The 26,602-nt window shown below is 37.8% G+C and overlaps 1 protein-coding gene across 2 annotated transcripts; it reads right to left on the minus strand.

Moving 5' to 3' along the window:
• Nucleotides 1-38: 38 nt before the first annotated feature.
• On the minus strand, nt 39-20,239 carry stt3a.S (STT3A, subunit of the oligosaccharyltransferase complex (catalytic) S homeolog). 2 transcript variants are annotated; one of them, XM_018227736.2, is made up of 18 exons: nt 19,934-20,239; nt 16,181-16,305; nt 15,078-15,138; nt 14,729-14,850; nt 13,756-13,901; nt 12,222-12,312; nt 10,844-10,950; nt 9,460-9,624; nt 8,216-8,396; nt 7,806-7,961; nt 7,215-7,306; nt 5,650-5,805; nt 4,758-4,946; nt 4,539-4,655; nt 3,248-3,350; nt 2,247-2,435; nt 1,491-1,606; nt 39-321 (listed from the first exon to the last, which is right to left on the minus strand). In XM_018227736.2, exons 2-18 carry the CDS (start codon nt 16,266-16,268, stop codon nt 283-285), a joined length of 2,118 nt encoding a protein of 705 aa, XP_018083225.1. In that variant the 5' UTR covers nt 16,269-16,305; nt 19,934-20,239; the 3' UTR covers nt 39-282. The 2 variants fall into 2 exon arrangements, with proteins under 2 accessions (XP_018083225.1, XP_018083224.1); XM_018227735.2 differs by lacking the exon at nt 19,934-20,239 and adding an exon at nt 19,182-19,240.
• Between the last annotated feature and the right edge of the window lie 6,363 nt (nt 20,240-26,602).

Below are 26,602 nucleotides of genomic sequence, written 5' to 3' on the forward strand. Positions count from 1 at the left end.
GCAAAAAACAAAAACAAAAAAAAACCCAGTAGTCATAGTAGAGTTTGTTTCCCATCTTTAATCGACCACAGTAAAGTCAGAACAACAGAAAAAAAATCAATCATTTTGGTAGCATTCATATTCATAAAAAGCACTCCACCCAACATCGACAGCAACCAATGTGACGCTACAGCCAAAACAGTTCTCTTTCTTTCCGTCAATAGAAACAGTATAAAAAAATCTTCTGGTTCACAGGTGAAGGCTCTTTCAGTGCTGTTTGTATTAAAGCCGAAGGCAAAAAAATTATGTTCTTGATAACCCTCGATTATCCAGGTCTTTTACCTATAGCAAACAGAAAGAAGAAAAGGAATGTCAAATCGCATGGTTTAGAAATAGTTGTTGAATGTAGTGTCCCTATATCTTTTAAAGGGAATCTGTTATGCTTTTTATGGTATTTTAGTTCTAAATTTCACTGCTTACATTGCAAATATTTAACTCTACCATTTAAAATGTTATTCTTTAACCAACAACTGTATTTAAGCTGTAATATTGGTTTATAGGCAGCCATCTGCATTGTGTCTGATTTGAGCTTTTAGAAACACTACATTAACTACTTTAAGATAAGCTATTGTTTTTCCTACTCAATGTACTATCAATATGACCCATGTTACATAATAGCAAAACAAGGCTTCTTCTGCTTAGGTGCTATTCTCATGTCTACAACTAGGTATCTACGCACATTAAAGGGCCCATTCACTAAGTTCAAGTGAAGGAATAGAGGAAAAATAGTTTGATTTTCGAATGTTTTTTTTGGCTACTTCGACCATCGAATTGGCTACTTTGACCATCAAATTGGCTACTTTAACCTTCGCCTTCGAATCAAACGATTTAAACTAAAAATCATTTCACTATTCGACCATTTGATAATCAAAGTACTGTCTCTTTAAAAATTTCTTCGACCTCCTAGTTCGCCACCTAAAACCTACCGAGGCCAATGTTAGCCTATGGGGAAGGTCCCCATAGGCTTTCCAAGTTTCTGATCGAAGGATAATCCTTCAAATCGTTCGATTATTCCTTCGATCGTTCGATCGAATTGCGCAAAATCTTTCGACTTCGATGTCAAAGGATTTTGATTCGCCAGTCGAATATCGAGGGTTAATTAACCCTGATATTCGACCCTTGATACATCTGACCCTAAGCAATGCAGACAATTTCGGACTTCATTTTGATCTCTACAGTGCTGAAATCTTCTTATTGGAAGGGTTAAGGGGGTCTGTGATGTCAGAAATTGTTGGCTCTCATTGTTATTAATGCATTTAGGGGTAAAGTTCCCAGTGCTATACACACATACGGGACAATGATTTTCCCCTTGATGCAGGTAAATTTGGTCTTTGGTTGCCTTTCGAAACACAGAATACCTTTGAGAAAATCTGTATCCTTTCCTTACAAGGGAACGGAAAATTAGCAATAAGGGTATGCCATGAAGAAGTGCAGTCTATGGAAATACATACTTTATATATTCTGACCAGCCAGTGCTCTGTGGTGTAAGCTTCCTCCAGAACATCAAGCTCAAAATCTTTATTTCCGATTTCGGCATTTCTAACTCTGTCATAACCCGGAGGGCGTTCTGAAACGATAAAAAAATAAATGAATAAAACAAAGATACAACAGTTAATTTAGAAATCATTGTCATTATAAAACTGGTGATTAACATGAATCTAATGAAGTACAGTCTTTAATATCTGCTACGTATAAAGGAAAACAGGTTTCTAAAACAAAAGTTTTATTGCCGAATAAAACAAATATATATTTTAGGCCAAAAACTGTTACTACTAGTGGCTAATGATAGGATGAATTTTTTCACCTGCCATGGATTCCGCATTTCGCCATCAGTGAATTTTTATACAAAACTGCAGCAAAAAAGTTGCAGAGAAAAAACGCCCATTGACTAAAGCATTTGGACAAAAAAGTCGCCAATAGAAAATACGCCCATTGACTTTAATGCATTTGGAGCAAGAAAAATTGTTGAACATAAAAAAATTGACGCCCATTGACAATGCGTTTCATCAAATTTTTGAGCGATTAAAAATGGGACAGATTTGCTCATAACTATTAGTAACTTTAGGCAGTTTTCACTACAGTCAACTCTGTACATATATGACCTATTTATAAATAGGGAAGAATTTTGCCTACCAAAATCTAGTTTATTTTTATAATGGGGTATTAGAGGAACAAGCTTGCAGGTATGAGCAAGTGGTAGCACTTACTGGCTTCTGTGTAGACTTGACCAAAGCGATAATAGCACATCTTGTACATAAGGCAGTTGAGCAGAACGGGGGATCCTTCTCTATCCACACGGAACTCTCCAGTAGGAGTGTAGTAATCATGTTCTTTGATGTGTTTACCAGTGTCAGTGCTGCCTCCTATTCTTACCATCCACAAAAATTTGTTGATATCTAAAGAAAGGAAAAAAGAAAGCAGGCAAAGTTATACCCTGCAATAATATAACGGATACTATGAGAACTAAATACATATATTTGGTTTAAATATTTTTAAGAGCAACTTTATTTTTTTTATTAATGCCTCTAGCCTATTTATAATACACTGTTCTTTTCTAAGTTTCTATATGTCTCTTTAGAAATCTAAAGTGTTAATTTAAAGCATCCCACAAAGTTTAAATTCAAAAGATAATAGTGTGTGCAGAGCTTTGCCTTTTAATCAAGTTGGTATACCAAAATTTTGTAGGAAAAAAAAAAAAGTCATATATAACGATTGACATTTTCAGGCAAACCCATCATTTAAAACAATATCAAGCCAGCAACTTTAGTATTTTCAACTTCCACAAAAGTTCCAATTCTTCTTTAAAATGGTTTAGAAGTTGTTTGCAAATATATCTGCGCCTTTTAATTCTCTTCACTGCTGGTTCTGACCAATAAAACAATATAGCAGCTGACTAAGAGACATGGAGGAGAACGAACTTCTGCTAAATTATTTCAAGATTCAGAACCAGAGAGTAGAAAGAAAATGTGTGGTAAAAGAGTTTTATATGCCTTACATAGGTGAATGTTGCCTTCATTTGAATAAATAATACAATTATTGCAATCAAATAGGACAACAGGCAATGGGATGCTTTCAACAAGACGCAGCATAAAGATGGAAAAAGGTGTCCATGAATTTGGCGGAAAATACACTACATTATTGTGGTCAAACAATTATCTCATTGTCTTTATAAAAACAGATTCGAATGTATGTTCTTAACATTTCTTACCATCTGATGAATATCCTGTGAGGCCCCCAAATATAACAAGGACATAACTAACATCCAACTCTCTCATAATCTCATAGGCTTTTTCTTCACTGGATGCCATTGCCTTTAAAATGAGAGAGATAACAGAATGAACTGCAGTTTGATTCAAACTACCATGTGACACATTATTCGTCCCCAATACAGTAACTTATAGCAACCAAACCCTTTTTAGCTTTCGATACCCTAACAGCAGTTCATACGCAAGCCTTTCTAAGCAGCCTGCCAATATTTTTCATTAAATGCCTACTGCCAAGCCTATGTGAAGGCCCTTAACTACATGCATGAGATTGCATTAACCATTAGCCAGAAATCGCTTCCATGCAGCAAAACCATCTCTCACAATGCCCTCCAAGTTATTCATTTTTTACTTTTTTCTGAAAAATAAACAGTCCCTTTGTTTGTTGTTATGTAACATAGAATAAATCCCTGCTGATGGCAAAGCAATCCTCTTCCAAGAACTCCATTACGGTCTTTTTTAAAAATGTCAGTTGAGCTGTCTTAAATACACAATCATGAAAAATATGTAATATACTCATATCATAAAAAATTTTACTTTCTAAATGATCAATTCTGCCATTCCTGAAAATACTCTTCACAAACTCTCTTTCAGCATAATCAGTCTCTCTACATGCAGACGTACAATTACAGTATGTCAGAGTCATTTATCAAGTATATTTAGCAGAAATAAATTGATGGTCTGTGCTCTCTTTGCCTTGGTGATGTCTGTTAGCGGTTTTCAAAAACTGCCTCCACTACAAAGATGCATGTAGACAGACTACTGAGAATGGGTTATAAATGGATTCAGACATGGTATAGATTTTTGAAATTTATCATATTTTGAAAGTTTTCTATTTCCATGACATGAAGCTTAAAATAACCGTTTGTTTTTCTGATAATTCACCTTTAATTACTAGCTGGCAAAAGTGCAGGTATTTTTGAGCAACAGAATTCTGCCTGCATGAATTATTTTACTTCTGGTAGGGTTTGGAGTGCAAGAGATTATAAAGATGTAAGGATTCCATACATAATACAAATTTTTGGCATCTTTAGAGGGAGTAACCTTTGATGCTGTCATTCACACCAGACTACAGATCCAAGTGGATTACAAGCATGAACTGTACAGGGGAAAGATGTAACAATACATAGACAAACATTGCTATATTAAAAAGAGAAGCAATGTTTAATTGTTTTAGCTAGATATTCAAATTACAACTACATTTTATCTTGCTATAAGTGAAGCCCGTGGTTTTACCTGGCCTACTCTGGAAATATGTGTGTTATTCCAAGTATTGTTATCAACGAGGATTGTTCGATTGGCCATTGCTGTTATCTGGTAACCATAATCCCACCATGACATTACTTTTGCATCCTAAAAAAAAAAAAAAAAAGTGTGTTAATTCAAGTTAATGACACCGCCTTTGTTTATAATGTCACGGGCAATGGAAACAGTTCAACATAATAAAAAATTTACCTCAGGGGTATTGTGTCTGAGCCAATAATAAGCCTCCCTAAAATCATCAAAGATGATCCTGCTACCATCTCCACCACGGGCTGACAGAACAATAGAGGGAGATGAGTAAGCTTCACTTGTCACCCATGTAGAATGGAATGTATAAGTAACCAAAAAGAAAGCCATGACCAGGATCATGCCACTGGCAACCTATCCAAGAGGAAAAGGAGAGATTATTAGTACAAGAATGGGCAAATCCATCAACATTTTAATCTCAATTCATCAGGTTTTAACATTATCTAAACAAAAAGGCTTTAAAAGGAGTCTGACATGCTTTATTTAGAATTAACCCATTTGCTTCTCAGTTTAAACACAAGATCAACCTACAGTATGAGTATACAATGCATCAATGAATTTCTTTATTATAACATACTATAAAATCAGCTGCATTACTTTTCATGCAAAAATGTAGACGGCAGCATTTTTGCACGATTATGCAGATCTCCGCATGTAAAGTGTTTTTGTTTTATATGCAGTGATTCCAATGAATCAGGAGGTGCCAGTATTTTCAGGCACTTTGTCACCAAAGGGAAAGATTTCATGCGGGTGACAAAGCAGAGTAGGTTCTTGCCATAAACAATAAGCTACTCGAATGTTGGCGCTATAAAGGAATTAAAAAAATATAATGGGCTGACATGAAATACTATTAAGTCAACAATCAATGACTTTTACTGAAAATCAAGTGAGTGTTTAGCATCAGAGCTAAGAGAGTTAATTTATGTAAATACCTGGTGATCATATACTGTATAAATAAATAAGAATAACATAGCATTCCTAAAATGGAGGCCTGCATTTGATGGAAAAACTAAATTACTTTCCATTAGAAACTGTTATAACTTTTCTTATTACTTACTTCATTTTTGATGGGATATGTAGAATCCTGCTGCTTTTTTGTTTTTTTATCAGGACGGCTAATGTCAAGATTCTTCATGTAAGTGGCTAATACCTGAGAAACCCCAATGCCAGAAAGAATACACATGACGGGGGCAAGAACCAGCATCAGACGCACCTGATTAGGGGTTGAAAAAAAAATCTCTTATTTATAAATAGTATTTCTTGCTGTCAAGGACCTATTCTCACCTCCTCTCAGTTTCAGTGGTACACCGTGTCTACCAATCCATTTAGATGTTCTGTTCTTAAATTAAATGCATTTTTATACCATGCAGAAAAATGTGTGTATAACAACAAACTACACTTCCTACTCATTTTATCACAGCTATTAATAGTGCTCAACTGAATAAATATCTTTTTAAGAGAAAGAAAAATAAACCCCACCAATAGTTATGATTCTAAAGTTATCAGAAAAATTCTAAAAGGTGATGCACCCTACTTGTTTAATAACAATAATTCCTAAAAAATTGTAATAAGATTTTAAAGTGCCAGTGCCGCTATAAATTCATCCATAAATAGAAAAATTCATTATTTAAGTAAAGTGCAGTGCAATAATTTAGAATATTAGACCCAAGAATATAAATTAATTGATTTAAAAAAAAAAAAAAAATTGTTAAAAATGACCAAACATGGTAGTGGGTTAAAAATTGTAGTCACAATCCAAAGAATTAGATGGAATTGGAAAGAATAGATGGTGGAGTTGTCCCGTAAACTAGCTACCTGATTTTTTCTAGAGCCTGGGACACCACAAAGATAAGGCAGGACAGGGTAACCGGGGCTGTGGCCTTGGTATTTAACTTGCCCTAGATGTTTACAAGAGGCTAGGTAACCCTAAAAAGCCACAAACCGTCGGCCCCTTAGAATAGAAGGAAGATTATAAGAGGTTGTATAGGGTAGAGGAGGATTTGACCCAAAAATTTCTTGCCCCCACTTCCGTTGAAAGAACCCAGCCGACTATTAATTGCAAGTTAAATACCAAGGCCACAGCCCCGGTTACCCTGTCCTGCCTTATCTTTGTGGTGTCCCAGGCTCTAGAAAAAATCAGGTAGCTAGTTTACGGGACAACTCCACCATCTATTCTTTCCAATTTCTACCATCTAATTCTTTGGATTGTGACTACAATTTTTAACCCACTACCATGTTTGGTCATTTTTAACAATTTTTTATTTTTTTTAAATCAATTAATTTATTTTCTTGGGTCTAATATTCTAAATTATTGCACTGCACTTTACTTAAATAATGAATTTTTCTATTTATGGATGAATTTATAGCGGCACTGGCACTTTGAAATCTTATTACAATTTTTTAGGAATTATTGTTATTAAACAAGTAGGGTGCATCACCTTTTAGAATTTTTCTGATAACTTTAGAATCATAACTATTGGTGGGGTTTCTTTTTCTTTCTCTTAAAATTTTGTTTGTTGTTCTGACATCAGTCAGACCTCAACTAATAGTTGTGAAAGATCTTTTCTGCGTTTGAATAAAGGCACTTTTTTTAGGGTTACATTTCCTGAATTAATATCTTACCATCACTGCAGAGAAGTACATACTGGTCACTCCATACATGATGATAAAAATTCTGGCATCAGATAGATTACTGAAGCAGTAATACAGACCAACTGTATTACAAAGAAAAGAAAAAAAAGTTAGTTTAAAACTATCACATTTACAGTAAGAGTAATTCTTCATATAAAAAGTGTACCTTCAACGATTGTGATTACTATGGATCTGAACAATACAATCCAATCATTTAGGAAAAATAAACATTTGCCCTCCATTTACCTGACTCGGGAAAGTAAAACAGAACTTTAGTGTTAAGGCCAAAGAATGGATTCAAATATATGTATTTAGTTCTCATATTATCTGTTATATTATTGCAGGATATAACTTTGCCTTCTTTCTTTTTGCCTTTCTTTAAAGATCAACAAATTTTTGTGGATGGTCAGAAAAGGACCACTTCAATGGCCCACTGCAGTCCTCACTAAACCAGATTTTTTAACTGGACAGAAAATAGTCAGACTCATGTCAGATGCTCTGCTAATAATATTTTGTATTTTAAATAAAATATAAACTAAAATATAAAAGAGCAAGATTAAGGGTGACAAAGTCACAACCAACCTGGAAACATGAAGACAAGTAACTGCAAATCAAAATAATAAGACGACCATGTTGTGGGTTGATGCTCAGATACAGAAGCAATGATGGGAATATTATTCTTTGCATAAGAAGGATCCAGAAGGGAATAGAAACGACCAGTCCAGGGGGATATTTTGCCTTGTAGAGAAAGCAATATTTCAATAAAAAATGCAGCAAAATAACTTGCAGAGTTGGCCCTTGCAGGTTAAAGTATGAAAGTCTAATTTAACAAAACAATATGTAAGTAAGACATTAAATAAGCCAACAGTTTCATTAAAAAAAAAACACAACTTTGCCATTAGTAAACATAGGAACGTATCAAAGCAAAGTACCAAATAAAACAACAGGATAGAAGGCATTGTGTGTAGTGACTTTTAATTGCTTAAACATACCTGTCAGCATAAGGACAGCGCCAACTGTGAGAAGAACAAACCCAACGAGAGAAATCACGCTTCTGAAAAGAATTTCAAATTGCTGTGGGTTGAGCTTGCTTCGTAGGTAGTCTACAAATGCATGGATCTGACACAGGCCAAAAACCCCCAAGGCAGCCATGTGCTCAGATGACAAGACAGGCTGTGAAGAAAAACGCAGGTACCAATTATAGCAAAGGACTAATGAAAATGGTAATAGATATTGATTTAAATGGTGTCTGAAGTATTACGGGCATGCTACCTGTTATACAGGATGCTCAGGACCTGGGGCATAAGGGGGTCTTTCCATACCCAATATTGTTTTGCCTCCAATATGGGTTCATTTTGGTTTCATTATGTGTTACATGTTTCTTTCGGAGCTAAAGCCACACACTTTATTGTAAGCTCTGCTATATTAGACTAAAACATACTGTTGACGGCGTGATTAGAGTGTCTAAATAATGTATCAAATAGGATGTAAAAAGGGCACAATAGTACTGGCAAAATTCTCAGACTTCATATGCATATTGTGAAGGTACCTTACACACTCATTCTGACATTTATTGACAGCAGTCTAAATTGAGTCACACCCCATATTGAAACACATTTGTTGCAATTATATCATATTTCAGCTTTCAAAGGTAGTAGACATAAGTAATCTAAATTGGTTTCTACTACCTCCTTCAGATGTTAAAGGACAAGGAAAGTTAAACTAAAGAAGTAGACTAGAAATGTTGCACATTGTGTTTTGTGCTCCTTTACCAGCCCAAGGCAACTACAACCCTTTAGCAGTAAAGATCTGTGTCTACAAAAATGCCCCAGTAGCTCCCCATCTTCTTTTCTGCACATGCTCTGTGCTGCGGTCACTTACTGATCTTAGGGATCCACTCACAATATACACTCACAATATACAGTACACATAGAATAGAAATGTCACAATATAAGGCAGATTAGTAAATGAATACAGATAATTACTACATAGCAGCACAGAAACCAGTTCAACTAGCATCAGATTTAATAATCAGCCCTGTAGCATCAGCTTATATTACAGACAACCTAATATTCTAGACCATATTTACTGTATTTTATTCTCTCCTGTGGCTCCTTAAGTACCATTAATGTCTAAAGCAGAAGCTAAAATGAATTGGTGATACTGTATCTATAATTTATAATAATTATATTTCTGCAACAGGGTTGTTTTTGTTTTTCTGAAAGAGAATGGTTACCTGAAATCCAACAAAAGAGATCTGCATGGAGAGGATGGTGCCCAAACAGTAAACCGTGCAGTAAGCCACATAAATTCGATGAGAAAATCTTCCGGTCAGCATTAAAACCAGAACATGAAGTGGTATAAGATTGATCAGAAACACATAACCTCCCCATGAAGAGACCTAGATTTAATAACAACAAGAATAAATGACTAATCTATGAAGTAAGGAAAGCCATTCTAGAAGTTAACAGTTACAAATACAGAGACAACAACAGAATATAACAAGTTCTTCATGTGTGGCAGTCTATAAAACCTCATAACAGCACTGCATGTAGGTAAAAGAGGAGGTAAAAGGGGCAGTTTATCACCTTTTCAGTATGTATGTATGTATGTATGTATGTATGTATGTATGTATGTATGTATGTATGTATGTATATTTTATTTGCATAGTGCTCCTTGAGGGCAAAGCACTATACAGCAGAAGAATAAATTAGTAGAACAAACAGGGGGTCATTGTAATAATAAGTACAAAAATACAATACACAAATATAAAGTATAGTTACAATACATATTAAGTGCTTATTGTCAAGGAGAAAAAAAGGATGGAGGTCCCTGCCCCATAGAGTTTACATGAGCTCAAAGAATAGGGTTTATGCTGAACATACTTTTTGCCTATGGTTAACATTTTTTAAAAAATATATTAAAAAGGAATCTATGGCTTATAGTGGACTGGCAGCTCTACTTTCTACAACTAGCTGTGACACTTTGTGGTATATCACTTGCTGGTTCCGTTGAGTCTATTTATGATGGAGTAAGTAGCAAAATAAATTACCAGTCCACAGATAAACCTTGTGTAGCTTAATCAACTCCTTATCTCAAAGCCTAAAAAGTCTGCAGTTGCAGCTTACAAAAGGGTAGGGGTTTGTTTATACAGAGCTTATTATCTACATTTGAAAAATAACCTGTTTATGGGGCAGAGGGAGCGGTGTTTAGGAATAAACAAAACCATTTTCTATTAGTGCTTTATGATAAAGAAAAAAAATTGGTTTTGCATAAATGTTGAGCAAAGATGGATATAACTGTAAACTGCAATTTCTCATTAGGGACCTGAGAAAAATGCAGGGTACAGAACTGCATAAAAAATGTGCAGGTCTACATTAGCTAAAGGTATTATTCACATTTAGGGAATAGTTGAATGACACAGACAAGCAGGTTAAGCCCATAATAAAACATAAAACTACATTTCTCGCAGTACCCTGTGGTAGTTATGAAGTTAAATGTATTTATTATTCTGCAAAACATAACTATTGCTGTTCTAGCTCCCCCTGGTTAGGTATTTCCTGTACTGCAGAAAAAGTTTTGCCAAGATTTGAACAACTAGTGTATATACTTGCACTCACCATATAGAAATATGCTAGAGCACACAAGGCTGCCCAATAGATTGAACCAGTCTTTACTGCCTTAATCCACATGTAGTAAGTTAGAAGCATACAGAAAATGGCAATACCTGAAAGCAGTATGAAATAAAGGCGGACATCAGTATCATTGGTAAAAGCACACAAAAATACAAAACTTCACTTGCTTGGTAAACATTAGTAATTTAAAGGGAATACAGGTATGGTAACTTATCATCCAAAATTCCCACACAGGATTGATATCTTCCATGGAATCCTAATTAAACATACACTTCTTGTTTTTTCTTTTAAGATTTAATTTTTTCAGTAGGCAATTAATTTTTTTTTTTGGTGTACTCTCTGACAACAACTGAACTGTAAAAAGATTTCTGAAGGTAAACAACCCCTTTAAGTTTAGGTTCCCCTTTAGATATCGAGCCTTTTCACATTACCCTCTTTGGTTGTGAAAACAGACGATTTCGCCGCGATCCATTGCGCAAAAACGCAGGCTGCGTTGGATGCGATGGAAATAAGGTAAGTAATTCTATTGTCGGATTGTGTCGCATCGTTGAACTTTCAGGTGTCAATGAGAGCAAATTCTCCTCAGATCTCACCCTAACTAGCCTTTAGATTGAGCCCCACAACCACTTCTGCAGGACTGTCACCGGCGTGCCAGACCCATTGTTTGAGAATCACTAGCCCTCAGCTCTAAGATTAGGAAAATGGATTTGGCCAGAATTACTGCTGTAAAATACTGAAGGCTCTTTTCTGGGCCTTTTAAAGGAGAAGGAAAGGCTTCGTACACTTGGGGATGCCAAATGTTAGGCACCCCCAAGTGATTGTATTGACTTACCTGAAACCCCGGGCCGGTTCTCCTATCAGCAGAAAACTGCACCGGCCCAGGGTTATACCAGTGAGCACCACAGAGCGATCCTCTTCCGGCGTCTTCTTTCTTCAAATTTCCCGGGGCAAACGCATGCGCATGCGCAGTTGAACGAAATAGGCAACTTTTCAGTTAAAGTTTGGCTTTTCGGTCTACTGCCCACGTGAAGGAAAGAGTAAGACGGAAAAGGAATGCTCCGTGGTGCTCACTGGTATAACCCCGGGCCGGTGCAGTTTTCTGCTGATAGGAGCACAGGCCCAGGGTTTTCAGGTAAGTTAATAAAATCATTTGGGGGTGCCTAACATTTGGCACACCCAAGTGTACAAAGCCTTTTCTTCTCTCCTTTAAGGGTACAAGACCCTCATTTGCTAATGCAACTCTCCATTAACTTTCTAGGACTGCTTCAATAAATGCAGTCTGCAACATTGTGATAAATCAATAAAAGAACTCCTTTACCCATGATTTTGATGTTTCCTTCGAAGTACACCAAACTTTACTTACCTTCATTATCATAGGATCCAGCCACAGAACGTGAAATATAGCCAGGCACCACTGCTATCATTGCTGCTGCCAATAGGCCTGCACCAGCATCCTGAGGAAGAGTACAGCATTAGGCTCACTTAGGGCAGACACATTTCATTCGTCAGTTTAAGGGCTTATGCACATTTCCGCACTATTTAATGACATCAATAGATATTCTACCTCTGATACGTTACACTTTCATCATAAGGGATTTGGGGAAATAGCTTGTTTCCCTTTAATCTATGGAATCAGGTATATTTGTATAAAAAAATTACTGGAAGTTTAGATAATGTTTATCTGCCTATATTACATAAGCCCAACTAAATGAACTATCTTTAACATGAAAATTCACAAGAAGACTTTTCTATAACAATGTCAGCAGTCTTCTTTCCACCACTAGTTTCTGGAAATTCACAATAATCATGATTTATAATTTAGCACCTATTTCCAACAAAAATATCTATGTCTGCACTTGCTACACAAAAACAAAGTGTGTGTTTCTTCACACAGAAGGCAATAAGTGGATGATTTCTAGCATTTTGCCCCAGATACTAGGCTTCAAGATATGGCAGGCAAAGTTCCAAAAATTGTCCCTTGTTCCACTGCACCAAGTGTGCACCATTTCTAAGTATTAAAAACATAAAACCTAGCACTAATATCAGAATATAAGCCACAAAAGACATTTAGAAAACAAATAACACATACACACACTTATGCTAAACAGATATCGAGTTACAAAAAAAAAAAAAAAAAAAATTGAGACACAAATTAAGTAGAATAGTGGCTTGATACGGTTATAATTTCTGTGATGACTACACTCAGGGTATAGTATTTAAAGCAAAGAAAACAACTGAATATTAAAGGGATACTGTCATGGGAAAAAAAAAATTTTCAAAATGAATCAGTTAATAGTTCTGCTCCAGCAGAATTCTGCACTGAAATCCATTTCTCAAAAGAGCAAACAGATTTTTTTATATTCAATTTTGAAATCTGACATGGGGCTAGACATTTTGTCAATTTCCCAGCTGCCCCATGTCATGTGACTTGTGCCTGCACTTCAGGAGAGAAATGCTTTCTGGCAGGCTGCTGTTTTTCCTTCTCAATGTAACTGAATGTGTCCCAGTGAGACATGGGTTTTTACTATTGAGTGTTGTTCTTAGATCTACCAGGCAGCTGCTATCTGGTTACCTTCCCATTGTTCTTTTGTTTGGCTGCTGGGAGGGGGGGGAGGGAGGGGGTGATATCACTCCAACTTGCAGTACAGCAGTAAAGAGTGATTGAAGTTTATCAGAGCACAAGTCACATGACATGGGGCAGCTGGGAAATTGACAAAATGTCTAGCCCCATGTCAGATTTCAAAATTGAATATAAAAAAATATGTTTGCTCTTTTGAGAAATGGATTTCAGTGCAGAATTATGCTGGAGCAGCACTATTAACTGATTCATTTTGAAAAAAATTTTTTTCCCATGACAGTATCCCTTTAAGCAATTCAGCTAAAAACAATAGCCTTACTTTCAGCTCTTTTGTCAGGTTGTAAGTGACTATAGTGGTGAAAGATGAGAAGAGCGGAGCAAGGAACACACAAACATTTCGAATGTCAATAGTGATGTGGAAAAAGTGCAGAATATGGTAAAATGCTGCAGACGTTATCATCAGACCTGAAGAAAAGAGAAGGAAGAATAAAGTTAAAAACTAAAAACAGTAAAACACAGTTTAATAACCAGAGTTCTAAACATGTTTTTTCCCACCTTTAATTTTAAAAGTTCAGTCTTCTTGTCCAGAATTGTATTTATATATAGACACCAAGGGCCTCTGCCTACAGAGGCAGTTTTGGGAGGGCATTACTTATAGCAAAGATTAAATTTTTTGTATGAAAAATTAAAAACAATCTCCCAGCCACCACGGGAAACTTGCTTAGTAAATCTTGCGGCAGAGCTGGAGACGCGAGAGGCATCAAGACATGTTCTAGCACATTGTGGACATAAATGATGTCACGTGTAAGCAGAATTTACATCACATTCACTGAAATAAACTTTGTTTGGTTTTTAGTAGGGATGCACCGAATCCAGGATTCAGTTCGGGATTCGGCCGAATCTTTGTGCCTGGCCGAACCGAATTGGAATCCTAATTTGCATATGTAAATTAGGGACAGGTAGGGAACTTTTCGTCACAAAAGAAGAATTTTTTCCACTTTTTGCTTTCCTGCCCCTAAAGCAAATTAGGATTCGGTTCGGAATTCGGCTGAATCTTTCAACAAGGATTCAGGGATTCACCCAAATCCCAAATAGCGGATTTAGGGCATCCCAAGTTTTTAGTTACCCCTTAACATTGCTTTAAAGGCAAGAAGCTAATCGCAGAGATCTGCTTTGTATTAGGACAAAAAAAACTTGAGCTAAAACAGAATGAACAGAATGGTTGTCAAAATTGTTTATTTCTATTGTTTCATAAATTCTGGCATGATTCTATGCAAATTTTCTAAACATACCTGGATAGATTGTCCCCCCTATAATTCTTCCTAGAGGATACCATGCTCGGTCATCAAACCAGTTATGGAAATTATAAAATCCTTCCTCTGTAAGAAACCTTGTTGTCCGATAGTTGAAATACCTAGCAGAAAAGACAAGAGAAACTACATTAAAAAAATGCAGATTATTAATTTTTTGTAAAAACTTTATTTAAAAACTAAATGCTAACAAAGAAGGAAAAAGGATTCGTAGTTACTAATCCATAATTAAATAGGAAAGAAATATAATTTTGCATCTATAGGCATTTTGAATGAAAACCAAAGCAGGCGAAAATATAACCATCTTCATGCATTTAGAATTGCTACTTACGGATCAAACTCATGGATGACACTTTCAAATCTCAAAACAGAGAACAATCTGGTAGAGAAGGCTGAAATGAGCAGAGAGGAGGCATATCACATAATGAGAAAAGCAACAACTTCAAGCCACATTGAGTTTGCAAGAAAAAAAGGTACAAAGAGATATTCATGGCAGACAAAATTACTTTACATAGTTTAAATAAAGCCTAACTGTAAAAAAAGGAGGAGTGAAAGTATTAAAGGAGTGTTTATACACAAGAATACATTGAAAGCCATGTATACCATCAACCCATGTGTGGCCTTGAGGAGACATTTACATTAGCAGTGGAAAATTAGAGTGTACTGCTTTAGGGTATATGCGGTTGTAATGACTGCTATTGTACAGTCAAGCCCCCATTTTACATTTCAGGTTTTTGTTTTTTGCAATCTCTTCCTGCTCTAATAAATTTCAATGCAACCATTTTCCAGACTTTAAGTTGAGTTTTCTTGCATTTTACACCATCATTTTGACCCATTTTCCTTAAAAACTGTGAATGTTACTTTTTTGTGAAAAATGTAAAAATTTTCCTGCATTTTAACAAATTTTTTTGATGTTTACGCCAGTGTTACATAAAAACCCTGATGCTACATTCCCTGGAATATATAAAATTTCACTTACAGATGCCCACAAGTTATGACAATAAAACTTCTTTAAAGAAGCCCTGGTTGTGGACACTTCTCAGTCCTGCCAACAAAAATTACCAACAAACTGTACTTCTAAATATACACAAGCAGCAAATGTGGATCACTCATAAATCTACTGCATGGTACAACTGTGCTACTCAAGGAATATCCAGAAAACAAAAGTTGTGGAGATGCTGTATAGGTTTAAAAACCTTCTATGCAGGTCCGGACTGGCAATCTGTAGGTTCTAGCAAATGCCAGAGGGGCTGCTGTAAGTTGCCATAGACAGGCACTATTTAGTGGGCTGGTGAGGTGCTGTTTGGGCCTCTGTGTAGCTGAAATGCCAGGGCCTATTTTGAATCTCAGTCAAGACCTGCTTCTATGGTTGTAGAGATGACACTAAAAGAAAAAAAATGCGGGGTATGATGTCCATGTTGATGTTATACTCACAGAGAATTGCTGCCATAGACAGAATGAGGAGCTTGAGGAGAGTGTCCTGCTTCTCATAGGACAGACGCAAAAATCCTAATTTAGTCATTTTTACATGAATGGAATGGACACGCAACACTAGAAACCTGTAAAGAATACAAAATAAAATGCACTCAAAAACAGAACTGAGTAAAAATTATATATGATATGGAGAAAGCTGTCACCTAGCAGATATCTGAAAACATAAGTTATATATAATTATTACATATGCCATGCATGAAATATTACGAGCCAATATGTGAGCGCGGATCAGTTGGACTGTAACTATAAAAATGTAATGCAGCCCAAGGCACTATTGGTAAATCTGCTGTGGTGCAGTTTGGGAAGTGGAAGTGAAGCCTCTGAAGGAGGCCTAGGGGTTTTAAAAGGCTTTAAAATCACTAGGACATGAATTTAGGCTGACTGGATAAGAGAATAATGTTCAGTATGCAAGAGGCCTTCCCTGATTTTTATGGTAGTCAGTTTAAAAAATAAATTCAACTGTAGTTGATACATGGAGGCCTATTTATTAAAGGTCGAATTTTAGTGATTTTAGTGGTTTTTGAAACCACAACTAAACATACAAACTCTAAAACCACCAATGTCATGAAATGTATTAATAAATGGACCTTAGACGGGAAAACAGATTGTCCTCCCCTGCTGATTGTTAGTATAAGTGGTTAGGCTCCTTTTCATCACTTGGACATGCATTTTACCCCTTAAATAGTCTAGCCAAAAGATCAGTGCCCTGATAAAGCCTGTGAATATAACATGAGAAACTAGCGTTATGCGCTAAAATCATTTTAATCAGGTCACCCATATATCAGGGACTGGAAGACTTTTGCACGTCAGAAACATGTTTTTCCATGTGTAATATTTTTTTTCTCCCATTGCAGTCTATGGGGTGTTGTTTTCTAAGTGAAACTTGGCAAATATTTGGCTCATCACTACTATTAACATTTTTAAATAGTTCAAGGGACCTCTGCCATTGACTTCTACATGAACTTGGCAGGTTTTAGGTGGAGAATAGTTGAATCAGAACTGTTTCCAGGGTCCAGTTATTATAAATTTCACATTTGAATTCAAATTCAAGTTGGTGGTTTTAAATTTGAATTTGTGAGTTTTGAACAAAAAAAAAAAAAATTGAAAATCTTAAAGTGGTCACAGTTGAAAAAAACCCACTAAATTCTAACACATATTTTACACTTAAATGCAGCACATCATAAAATCTACAAAAAAGTAACTCAAATGCCTGTGTATTTCAAATGCCTGTACATTTTCCAGACTTTGTCTGTTCAATGGAAAAAGCATGTCCTCACTTGTCACCAGCAAGTGGAACCAAGGGTAAAAAAAACCAAAAAGTTTGACAAATATTGCTCATTATTTTTTTCTGTCTCTACAGTTAATGGTTTGTCACTTATTCTGGCTTCAATCAACCCACTGATCTTATGGGCTAATCCCACCAATGAGTATCATATTTTCAATGTACAAACAGCATGCTCTTGTATTATTTGTAATAGAAAAAAGGTTTAAGGAACTATAAGGCAAAATAATAAAAATCTATTTGTGAAAAAGAACCATTAATCTCCCTCCACAGGCTGAGTGCATATTTATATCAATTACAATTAAAATATATATATATATATATATATATATATATATATATATATATATATATATATATATATATATATATATATATATATATATATATATATATATATATATATATATATATAGGTCCCTGCAGCATATTTATTTGTGTGTACCCCCACAGCATCATGCATTTGTGCCGCTTGTGGAATTTTACACACTTAATACACCATAACTGTCCTGCTGGCATAGTAAAGGTCACTTACATGTGCCAAGTAGTTTCTCTGGTAGCCCTCTGTGTCTGGTGCAGGCAACGCAATTTTACTATACCGTAGCACACTTTTTTTTTGTCCTTTATCTTTCATCCATGTTCTATCTGCAAACACTGCCAATCCTGTCATGTTACCTGACACGAGAGGCTGAAAAGCGCCCAAGATCGCTGTCCGTCGCTCTTATTTAATTAAACAGGAGGTAAAGGTACAAGATTTTTTCCAGTAATTTTTGGTTACAGGTTAAAAATGTTTTTTTGTTTTTTTTTTAATTTCCCTTTCCCAGTAGCAACTCAGCAAACCAGACTGCTTGTTTTCAAAAATGTTACAATGTACAACATAAGGTGCAACACTGATCAGCAGAAACAATTTAAGCTGTTTTAAACTTGCTCCGCTAGCTTTCCAGAGTTTATCTAATCTGCAGAGAAATGTAGCAAATAACAGTTTAGAAGGCTGCAACTCCACTTACAGACCTTGTATGAGAGGGAGAGAAAGTGAAACATTTTGTTTTTAAAACCTAAAACTGTTCATTGTTGGTAAAAGACTACTTTGGCTCAATAATCCTCTTGATGTCAATAACAGCAAAGTACTGCAGAATACTCTTAAGAGGCTAAACCTATAATGTTGCCTAATTTGAGATTCCTTCCAATATTCCTTTGTGACCTTATACTAGAAATCTGCCAGATAGACACTTAAAGGTTTTTTTTTTTTTATTAAAATCTGAATTTTTCTGAAAAAATCCAACCAAACTAAAATTCACGATTTGTCCTTATTTATTATTATAAAAGCATGATTTTATTGAATCGGGGAAAAACTCAATACAATTAAGTGAAAACCTGAATCATATTTTTCCCGAATACGACGAATGCCAGAATTTTTCCGATTTTTGCCTGAAAAAGTCGGCCTAATTCCAGCACAGACCATAGAACCTTCCAAATAGGTTAAGGACCTCTCCCATTGACTAATATACAACCTTGGCAGTTCTGAGATGGGTGGATTTTTGGATTCAGACTTTTTGCAGCATTGAGCTTCAATAAATCTGGAAAACTTTGGGTTTTGCCCCAAAAAGCCCGAACGGGGTTTAGTAAATAATCCCCAAAATGTTATAAAGTGTTCCAGACCTAAGTACGTTCAGAGCAATGACCAGTTTTCTGTGGTAGGTCATCAGTTATTAAATAGAACTACTGCAAGCCATGAGTACCAGCATCACAATTCATCCCAATGAGCTTCTGAAAAAGAATGTGAGGTCATGTTATACACACAGGTAAGCGTGCATGCAAGTATTAGATACACATGTATTATTGCCAAACTAACTGATCCCCAGTGTCCTAATAATACCATGTCAGTGTGCACAGATTTTGAGCAATTTAGGGCAATATTCTAATGTAGAACGTGAAGCACAGATATCCTTAGCAGGAGCATGTAGAAGTGTCATGATAGGCTGAAGGTATTTCTGATTTATCAGGGCATCTGCTTGTTTCTGCCATTTTATAGCATCGATAATACTGAGTTCATATAACAATACATGTCATGATGAGGTAGAAGAGCAGGAAAGTACTGGGCCCTAGCTCTGACATTTAATGGAAAGAAAATGCACTGGCAGTTGTACAGAACAGAGCAGGGAGGAATCAGGGCAGCAGCAAGTCACACACATAAAGAACCAGGAGAGAAATGATGATGCTATGTCACTTATAAATCACTGCACTATATTACATAGATGAAGGGAAGTTGTACTCTGCTCATGTCTCTATCATGTGGTGCCACTGTCCTCTCTCCCACAGTCAAGCAAACCAGGTGGAACTAGCCGCTAAACCTCGCGTTTCGTGCATTACTAGTTGTTCATTCAAAACCCAGCGATTTCTTTTTGTCTTACCTGGCAGCCGCTCCTCTTCCACTGCTCTCCCCATCAAACTCCCCACACTTTCTCACCCTAACCTGGCGCCGCTACAGCCCCACCTTCGAGTCGGCTCGCCGAAGCTGATTGGCGATATTCACTTCCTGGTCGTACTTGCCGTGTTACTATTGGTCGAAACAAAAAGGGCTGGCTAGAAGGAAGGATAAGGGGCATTAGCCCATTGGTTACGGCGGGCGCACATACAGGCTCGGTCTTCCAGTGTACTGTCAGGACATAGTGTGTTTCCAGAGCATATTAGGTTGAGCCACAAGCAGTGACGTGTCCGTTCCAGCAAGGCGCGATTCTGTTGAGGAGTGCACCCCCTGGAGTCCGGGAGGAGCGTTTTTATCATATTTACTACGTGCACGTTTACGTCTGCTGTCATTCTTAAAACAAATGTATGACTCTTGCTGCAGAGGCCTGTCAGTGCAATTGCTGCTTTCTCATTGGAAGCGGCCGTGCTATACAGCGACACAAAGCAACCGGACTTGTCAAATGCAGATCCTTGAAGTTCCTACCAGAAACAATGAAAATAAATCATAGGAACTGCTGAGCGCTAAATATTGTTGCATCCTAAAGGAACAGTTGATTATGAAAATAAACACTGATAAACAGATAGGCTGTGCAAATTGAAAAATGTTTCTAATATAGTTAGTTAGCCAAAAATGTAATGTATAAAGGCTGGAGTGACTGGATGTCTAACATAATAGCCAGAACACTACTCTGAGCTAGTCAGCGACTTGAAGGGGGGCCACATGTTACATATCTGTTCAGTGAGTTTGCAATTGATCCTCGGCATTCAGCTCAGATTCAAAAGCAACAGAAATGACCCATGTGGCCCCCCCTTCAAGTCTCTGATTGGTTACTGCCTGGTAACCAGGGTAACCAGTCAGTGTAGACCAAGAGAGCTGAAAAGCAGGAAGTAGTGCCAACTTTTCTGGAACAAAATACCGGCCTTCCTATATATTTATCTTTTTTCCCTATTAATAACATTGGGATCAACAGGCCCGGATTTGTGGAAAGGCCACCAAGGCCCAGGCCTAGGGCAGCAGGATTTTAGGGGGCAGCGTGAAGCCCAACCACACCCACATTGGTTCAGAAACACTGGGGATGTGCAAGAGATACGATAGTTTTTTAAATTTCCCATGAGCCAATCCCCATTGCTCTGGTCCCGATGATGACAATTTAAGCGAATAAAAAAAGGGGATGGGAGTGACGGACGACAGGGGGCCTAGGGGCGCCCACTATGTAAATTCGGCACTGGGGATCAACCAAAATGTTTACCAACCAGGCAGGTAAAATATCAGGCAGGTGGCAACTCTACCTATGATTGATGCAGCAATTGGCCCCACCACTGACATCATAACACCGCCACCTGTCGTGTCCCTTGCGCAGAGTTAGACGGGTCAAAAGGTAACAACCCTAAGTACAGTTCGGTACTGATTCTTCAATATCAGGGTTATCCAGCTGGATGAGGCCTGTGTGTTTGACTTAGGGTTGCCACTTTTGCCAGTGGCTAAACCCGAACAAAGGGGACGGGGCAGATAGCATTGGTGATGGAACAGTGATGTCGGTGTGGGTATGATGACATCAGAGGCAGGCACAATGATGTTGTGGAGTCAAATGCATCACTTATAAGCAACTGTCTCGATTTCTGTTCAGTTATTGCAATTTTTTAAATGGGACAGAAAGTTTTGAAAGGACAGCCCTTTGCAAACTGAGTTGAAACCCACATGGCTGGAAACCCTACATCTATCTATTCTGCCCGATGAGTAAGACCAATCTTTTAACTACAGGTCGGGAATCTATAATACAGATATCATTTATCCAGAAAACTTTGAAATACAGCAATGCTCATTTAAACAATTTCTTATTTTTTATTGATTTGCTTATTTCTGTTTCTGTAATAACAAGACATTAACTACACTTGCTAATAACGAAGCCATGTCAGAGAGAGTATCTTGGTATTTAATTGGTTTTCATTTATTGGCCAGATTATTGTTCGAGTTTCACAAGGCTGAAAACCGAACATAAAGTTGAGACCCGAACAGACCTTAGAAAAACCGAACTGTCCGGGTCAAAACCCAACAGGTGGCAACCCTAGTCTGACTCCAGCCATCCACTCAATTTCATGGCAATTGGCCTGCCCCTGGGATTCATAGAGTTATTTGATGAATCATTTTTAGAGGCATATTGATCAAGGGGTGAAGGTGAGAGTTTTATACTGTCAAATATGACCCATAGGGGCCTTTATGTAAACTCACACTGGTTTTTATGCCCGATTAACTCAGCACCTTCCTTTTTCCCCAAAGCTGGCATTTGTTTTTTTTGTTTGTTTAAAAGCCAGCCAGCCAGCTCTGACAACAGCCCTCAAACTAAAGTCGTGGAGGAACAGAAGACCCGGGATTGCTGGCAACAATCGGCTGCTTTTTACAGTTAGAGCCACAAAAAACAGAGCCTCACGCATCAGAAGAAAAAAGCAGGACCAGAGCCGGCCATTGCCGCACCGCACAACCTGCAGAGCCACTGTTCGCGACACTTCAACATCCTCAGCTGCCCAACATGCTGGAGCAAAGTTGCTCACCAGGCAGTAAAACGGAGGCAGACTGCACATGGAGGCTGGATTGCGACTGTGCGACTGTCGCTGCATTATCTCTGGAGAATGTTGAAGTGTTGTGTCTGCGCTGGCTTTGCGAGGTTGTGTCGGTTGTGCGGTGCGGCAATGGCCGGCTCTGGTCCTGCTTTTTTCTTCTGATGCGTGAGGCTCTGTTTTTTGTAGCTCTAACAGTAAAGAGCAGACGATTGTTGCCAGCAATCCCGGGTCTTCTGTTCCTCCACGACTTTAGGTTCGCCAGAGGGCTTTGATGGCTCTTGTCGGAGCTGGGGTCGGAGTTGCTGCGGACTTGGGTGCGGGGCCGACTTCTTATTTTCCTCAGGCTTGTCGTCAGCTGCCTGCTAGCATGGGAGAGAGCACTGGGGCAGCGCTCAGTGTTCCACAGTCCTGCACTACGAGGTAAGCTGGGGGAAAAAAGGGGATCACTGCCACTTCCCACAAAATCTGGCTTGTATGCTGTGTAATAGAATGGGCTGCTGTCACAGTTGTAGCGCTTAGTTTCTGCAGAAGTCGGGTTAGGGGGAAGATGCAGAGCTGCAGAGTGAGTCGCCTTATTGCCGTTTTGCAGTACACAGGAAGTAGTGTTTTCAAACAGTATTTTTTTAATAAAGTATTGATTTTAATAAACTTTATGCAGGGTAGACCTATTATTCGTGGGGGGGGAATGAATTTTTTAATACAAATTTTTTTAGTGTTACTGGTCCTTTAATCACCTCATGAACTGGAAAAACTTGACCTTGTGCCGGATAAACAGTTCAATGTATTCAAGACTGAAAAAGAGGGAGATGTAGCGATCCTATGCTGAATATAACACATGAACTTTTTTTCATTACTTCAGTGACCATATTAGACATAGATTGCTTGAAGGTAGTCTGCTTCCAGTCCATCATGTTTGTAAATTGGTAAGAGGGTCCCTATGAATTTTGTATACACTTTCTGCATGATCTTTTACTCTGCAGAGCTGGTTCTCCACATCCCATACATTCTTTTCTAGGAGTTTTGAGTTTCTGGGATCCCTCTCTATAGAGAGAACTCCTGGAAGGCAAAACGATAGTTAATCACCCTGTAGCCATTGTATTCTTTGCTTGAAGAAGTTTAAAGGAATGGTTCAGTATAAAAATAAAAACTGGGTAAATACAGTAGATAGGTTGGGTGAATAGATAGAACTTCCTGCTTTGCAGCTCTCTTGCTTTCCACTGATTGGTTACCAGGGAGTAACCAATCAGTGACTTGAAGGGGGGGGCACAAGGGTCAGCTGTGAATCTGAGCTGTATGCTAAGGATCAATTGCAAACTCATTTAACAGTTATGTACCACGTGCCCCCCTTATAGTCACTGACTAACTTAGAGTTAGTGAGCTAAAAAGCAGGAAGTTGTGTTCTGTTCGACATCCAGTCACTCCAGCCTTTATACATTAAATTTTTGGCTAACTGTATTAGAAATATTTTTTATTTTGCACAGCTTATTTATACAGTTTTTATATTTACACTGAACTGTTCCTTTAAGCTCTCATAAGTCAGAACTTGACTTACCTCCTGGAGCCAGAATGCGTAAGCTTTTCCCACAGGCAGTGACTTACACCTGTGAGCAGCAAAAGTCTGTTAGGCACAACTTCAATCACCCCAGACTAACAGAAAAGCTTGCAGCACAGAGTTTTTTTTTTTTGCTTTAACTCTTTGACACCAATTTTACTTTACAATCTTTACAAGGAAGTTTGCATATGCTCAGAAGCACAATCCGGACAAGGTGCTCCTATGGCTCACGTAAGATAAGGATCTCAGCAAGAGGAGAGCTGCTCTGCTGGTACATGGGGGTCTGTCACAACAGAAACAAAAAGATGGGAGCGAGAGTGGTGGGGGGGGCTGAGGTCTTTTATTGTTGTCACGTCCAGTACCTGGCTCACGGCAGGGGGGGGGATTAACCCTTTCATGCCCACTGCCATGTGGATCGAACAGGAAAGCAAGGGTACTGGGTTTACCCAGGATCCCTATACAGTTAGGCCCATAAATCTTTGGACAGAGACAACTTTTTTCTAATTTTTGTTCTGTCCATTACCACAATGAATTTTAAATGAAACAACTCAGATGCAGTTGAAGCCTTTTTTTTTTTTTTTTTTTTAAAAACAATCACTTCATTTCAGGGGCTCAAAAGTAGGTAAGGGCCAGGCCCAAAGTCAACAGTGGTTGTTATAGGCAAAAGAACATGTCTAGACCCTAATGCAGTTACTCCCCTGGGGTTCATGATGCAACACTTTTGTACATTGAGCTAAATGAAAATAAATCAATATATCATTTGAAAACTACTGAAAAAGTTACATAAGCCATCAAAGACTGATAATCATTTACCTTTTGTTTACAGCATTTTGATTAAAAAATGATACAGGTCAAGTGTTCAAAAAGGAAATTTCTAGTATGCTTGCAAAGACCCCTATCTGGCACAAGCAGCCCAAGTTTACCTGACCTATTTATGACGATTAACTATAGTATTGGTAACAAGACTGCAGATGTTTTTTCTACTCAGGCTGCATTGCAATATAAGTACACATAGGGGTAAAGGCAGCATGGCAAGCTATTATCATACAGTCCATAAATATGATTCACTCCTTGTTTCATTGTGAAAGAACATGGGGTCACATCGGATTTGATTTCATTTTAAATAAATTCATTCAATTCACTTTGACAATTTTTTTTATCTTATACACTAAAACATTCACTGTATAAACTGAAAAATGTTGCATGGAGTCAACCAATTCCTGGCACCTGTTGCATTCCACAATTCTTCTGCATTTCTTGGTTTTGCCTCAGAAAACAGGATTTTCTTACCGGTAAATCCTTTTCTCCCGGGCCCGTACTGTCAGTGCAGACGTATGGGGTTAAACCTGGATATCTCCGGAGGCAGGACAAAAGAAAAAACTTTAAGCCTTTAGGTTCCGCCTTCTCCCTTAATTAACCAGCTCTGGCCTTGCCACTTCAGTTTGCGTACCAAAGCCCTGGATAGGAGAAACTTGGAAAACATGCAAGGCATAACAGTATCAACATAAACAGTCATACTATTGACTAAGAAATTAAAAATCCTTTTTTTTTTTTTTTTATATATATATATTTAATTCATATATATTAAAATATTTTTCTTTCATTTTAAATAATATAACAGGTAATTCTGGTCCGAAAGGAACCTTGGCAAACCGCCAACACCTCCTCTAAAAAACGGGAGGGACTTACTGCACTGACAGTACGGGCCCGGGAGAAAAGGATTTACCGGTAAGAAAATCCTGTTTTCCCAGGGCAGCCCGTCCTGTCAGTGCAGACGTATGGGGACGTTCAAGAGCCGTCTTCCCATAAAAACAAGGGAGGGAGAACTTAAGGAGGTACTATTGCTTGCAGCACCTTTCTCCCAAAGGCTGCCTCTGCTGAGGCGAAAATATTGAGCCTATAGAACTTTGCAAAGGTGTGAACTGAAGACCATGTTGCTGCTTTGCAAATCTGTTCTGCTGTGGCACAATTCTTCAATGCCCATGATGTACTGACGGCCCTCGTAGAATGAGCTTTGATAGGAAACGGTGGCCGTCTCGAAGATTGCTTGTATGCAAAATTGATTACTTCAACTAACCATCTTGCTATCGTTCTCTTAGAAGCCGCTTGTCCTCTCCTTGGCGGCCCATAAGAAACAAAAAGAGCTTCTGATTTTCTAAAAGCTGTACGGTTAGAGTAATATTTTAGAGCTCTAACCACATCCAGAGTATGTAGACGTTTCTCTGCTTCATTCTGTGGATTGGGACATAGAGATGGCAGTACTATATCCTGGTTCAGGTGAAACTCTGACACCACTTTTGGTAAAAATGATGGTATAGTCCTAAAGACTACTTTATCCTTGTGGAATATCATCCAAGGAACTTTTATCGAGAGTGCTTGCAGCTCGGATACTCTCTTAGCTGAACAAATTGCTAGAAGGAAAACTACTTTCCAAGCAAAAAATTTGTCAGAACAATCTGCTAGAGGCTCGAATGGAGGCCCTTGTAACACCTTTAGCACCAGG

Source organism: Xenopus laevis, chromosome 7S (genome assembly GCF_017654675.1).
Source record: "Xenopus laevis strain J_2021 chromosome 7S, Xenopus_laevis_v10.1, whole genome shotgun sequence".
NCBI lineage: Eukaryota > Metazoa > Chordata > Amphibia > Anura > Pipidae > Xenopus > Xenopus laevis.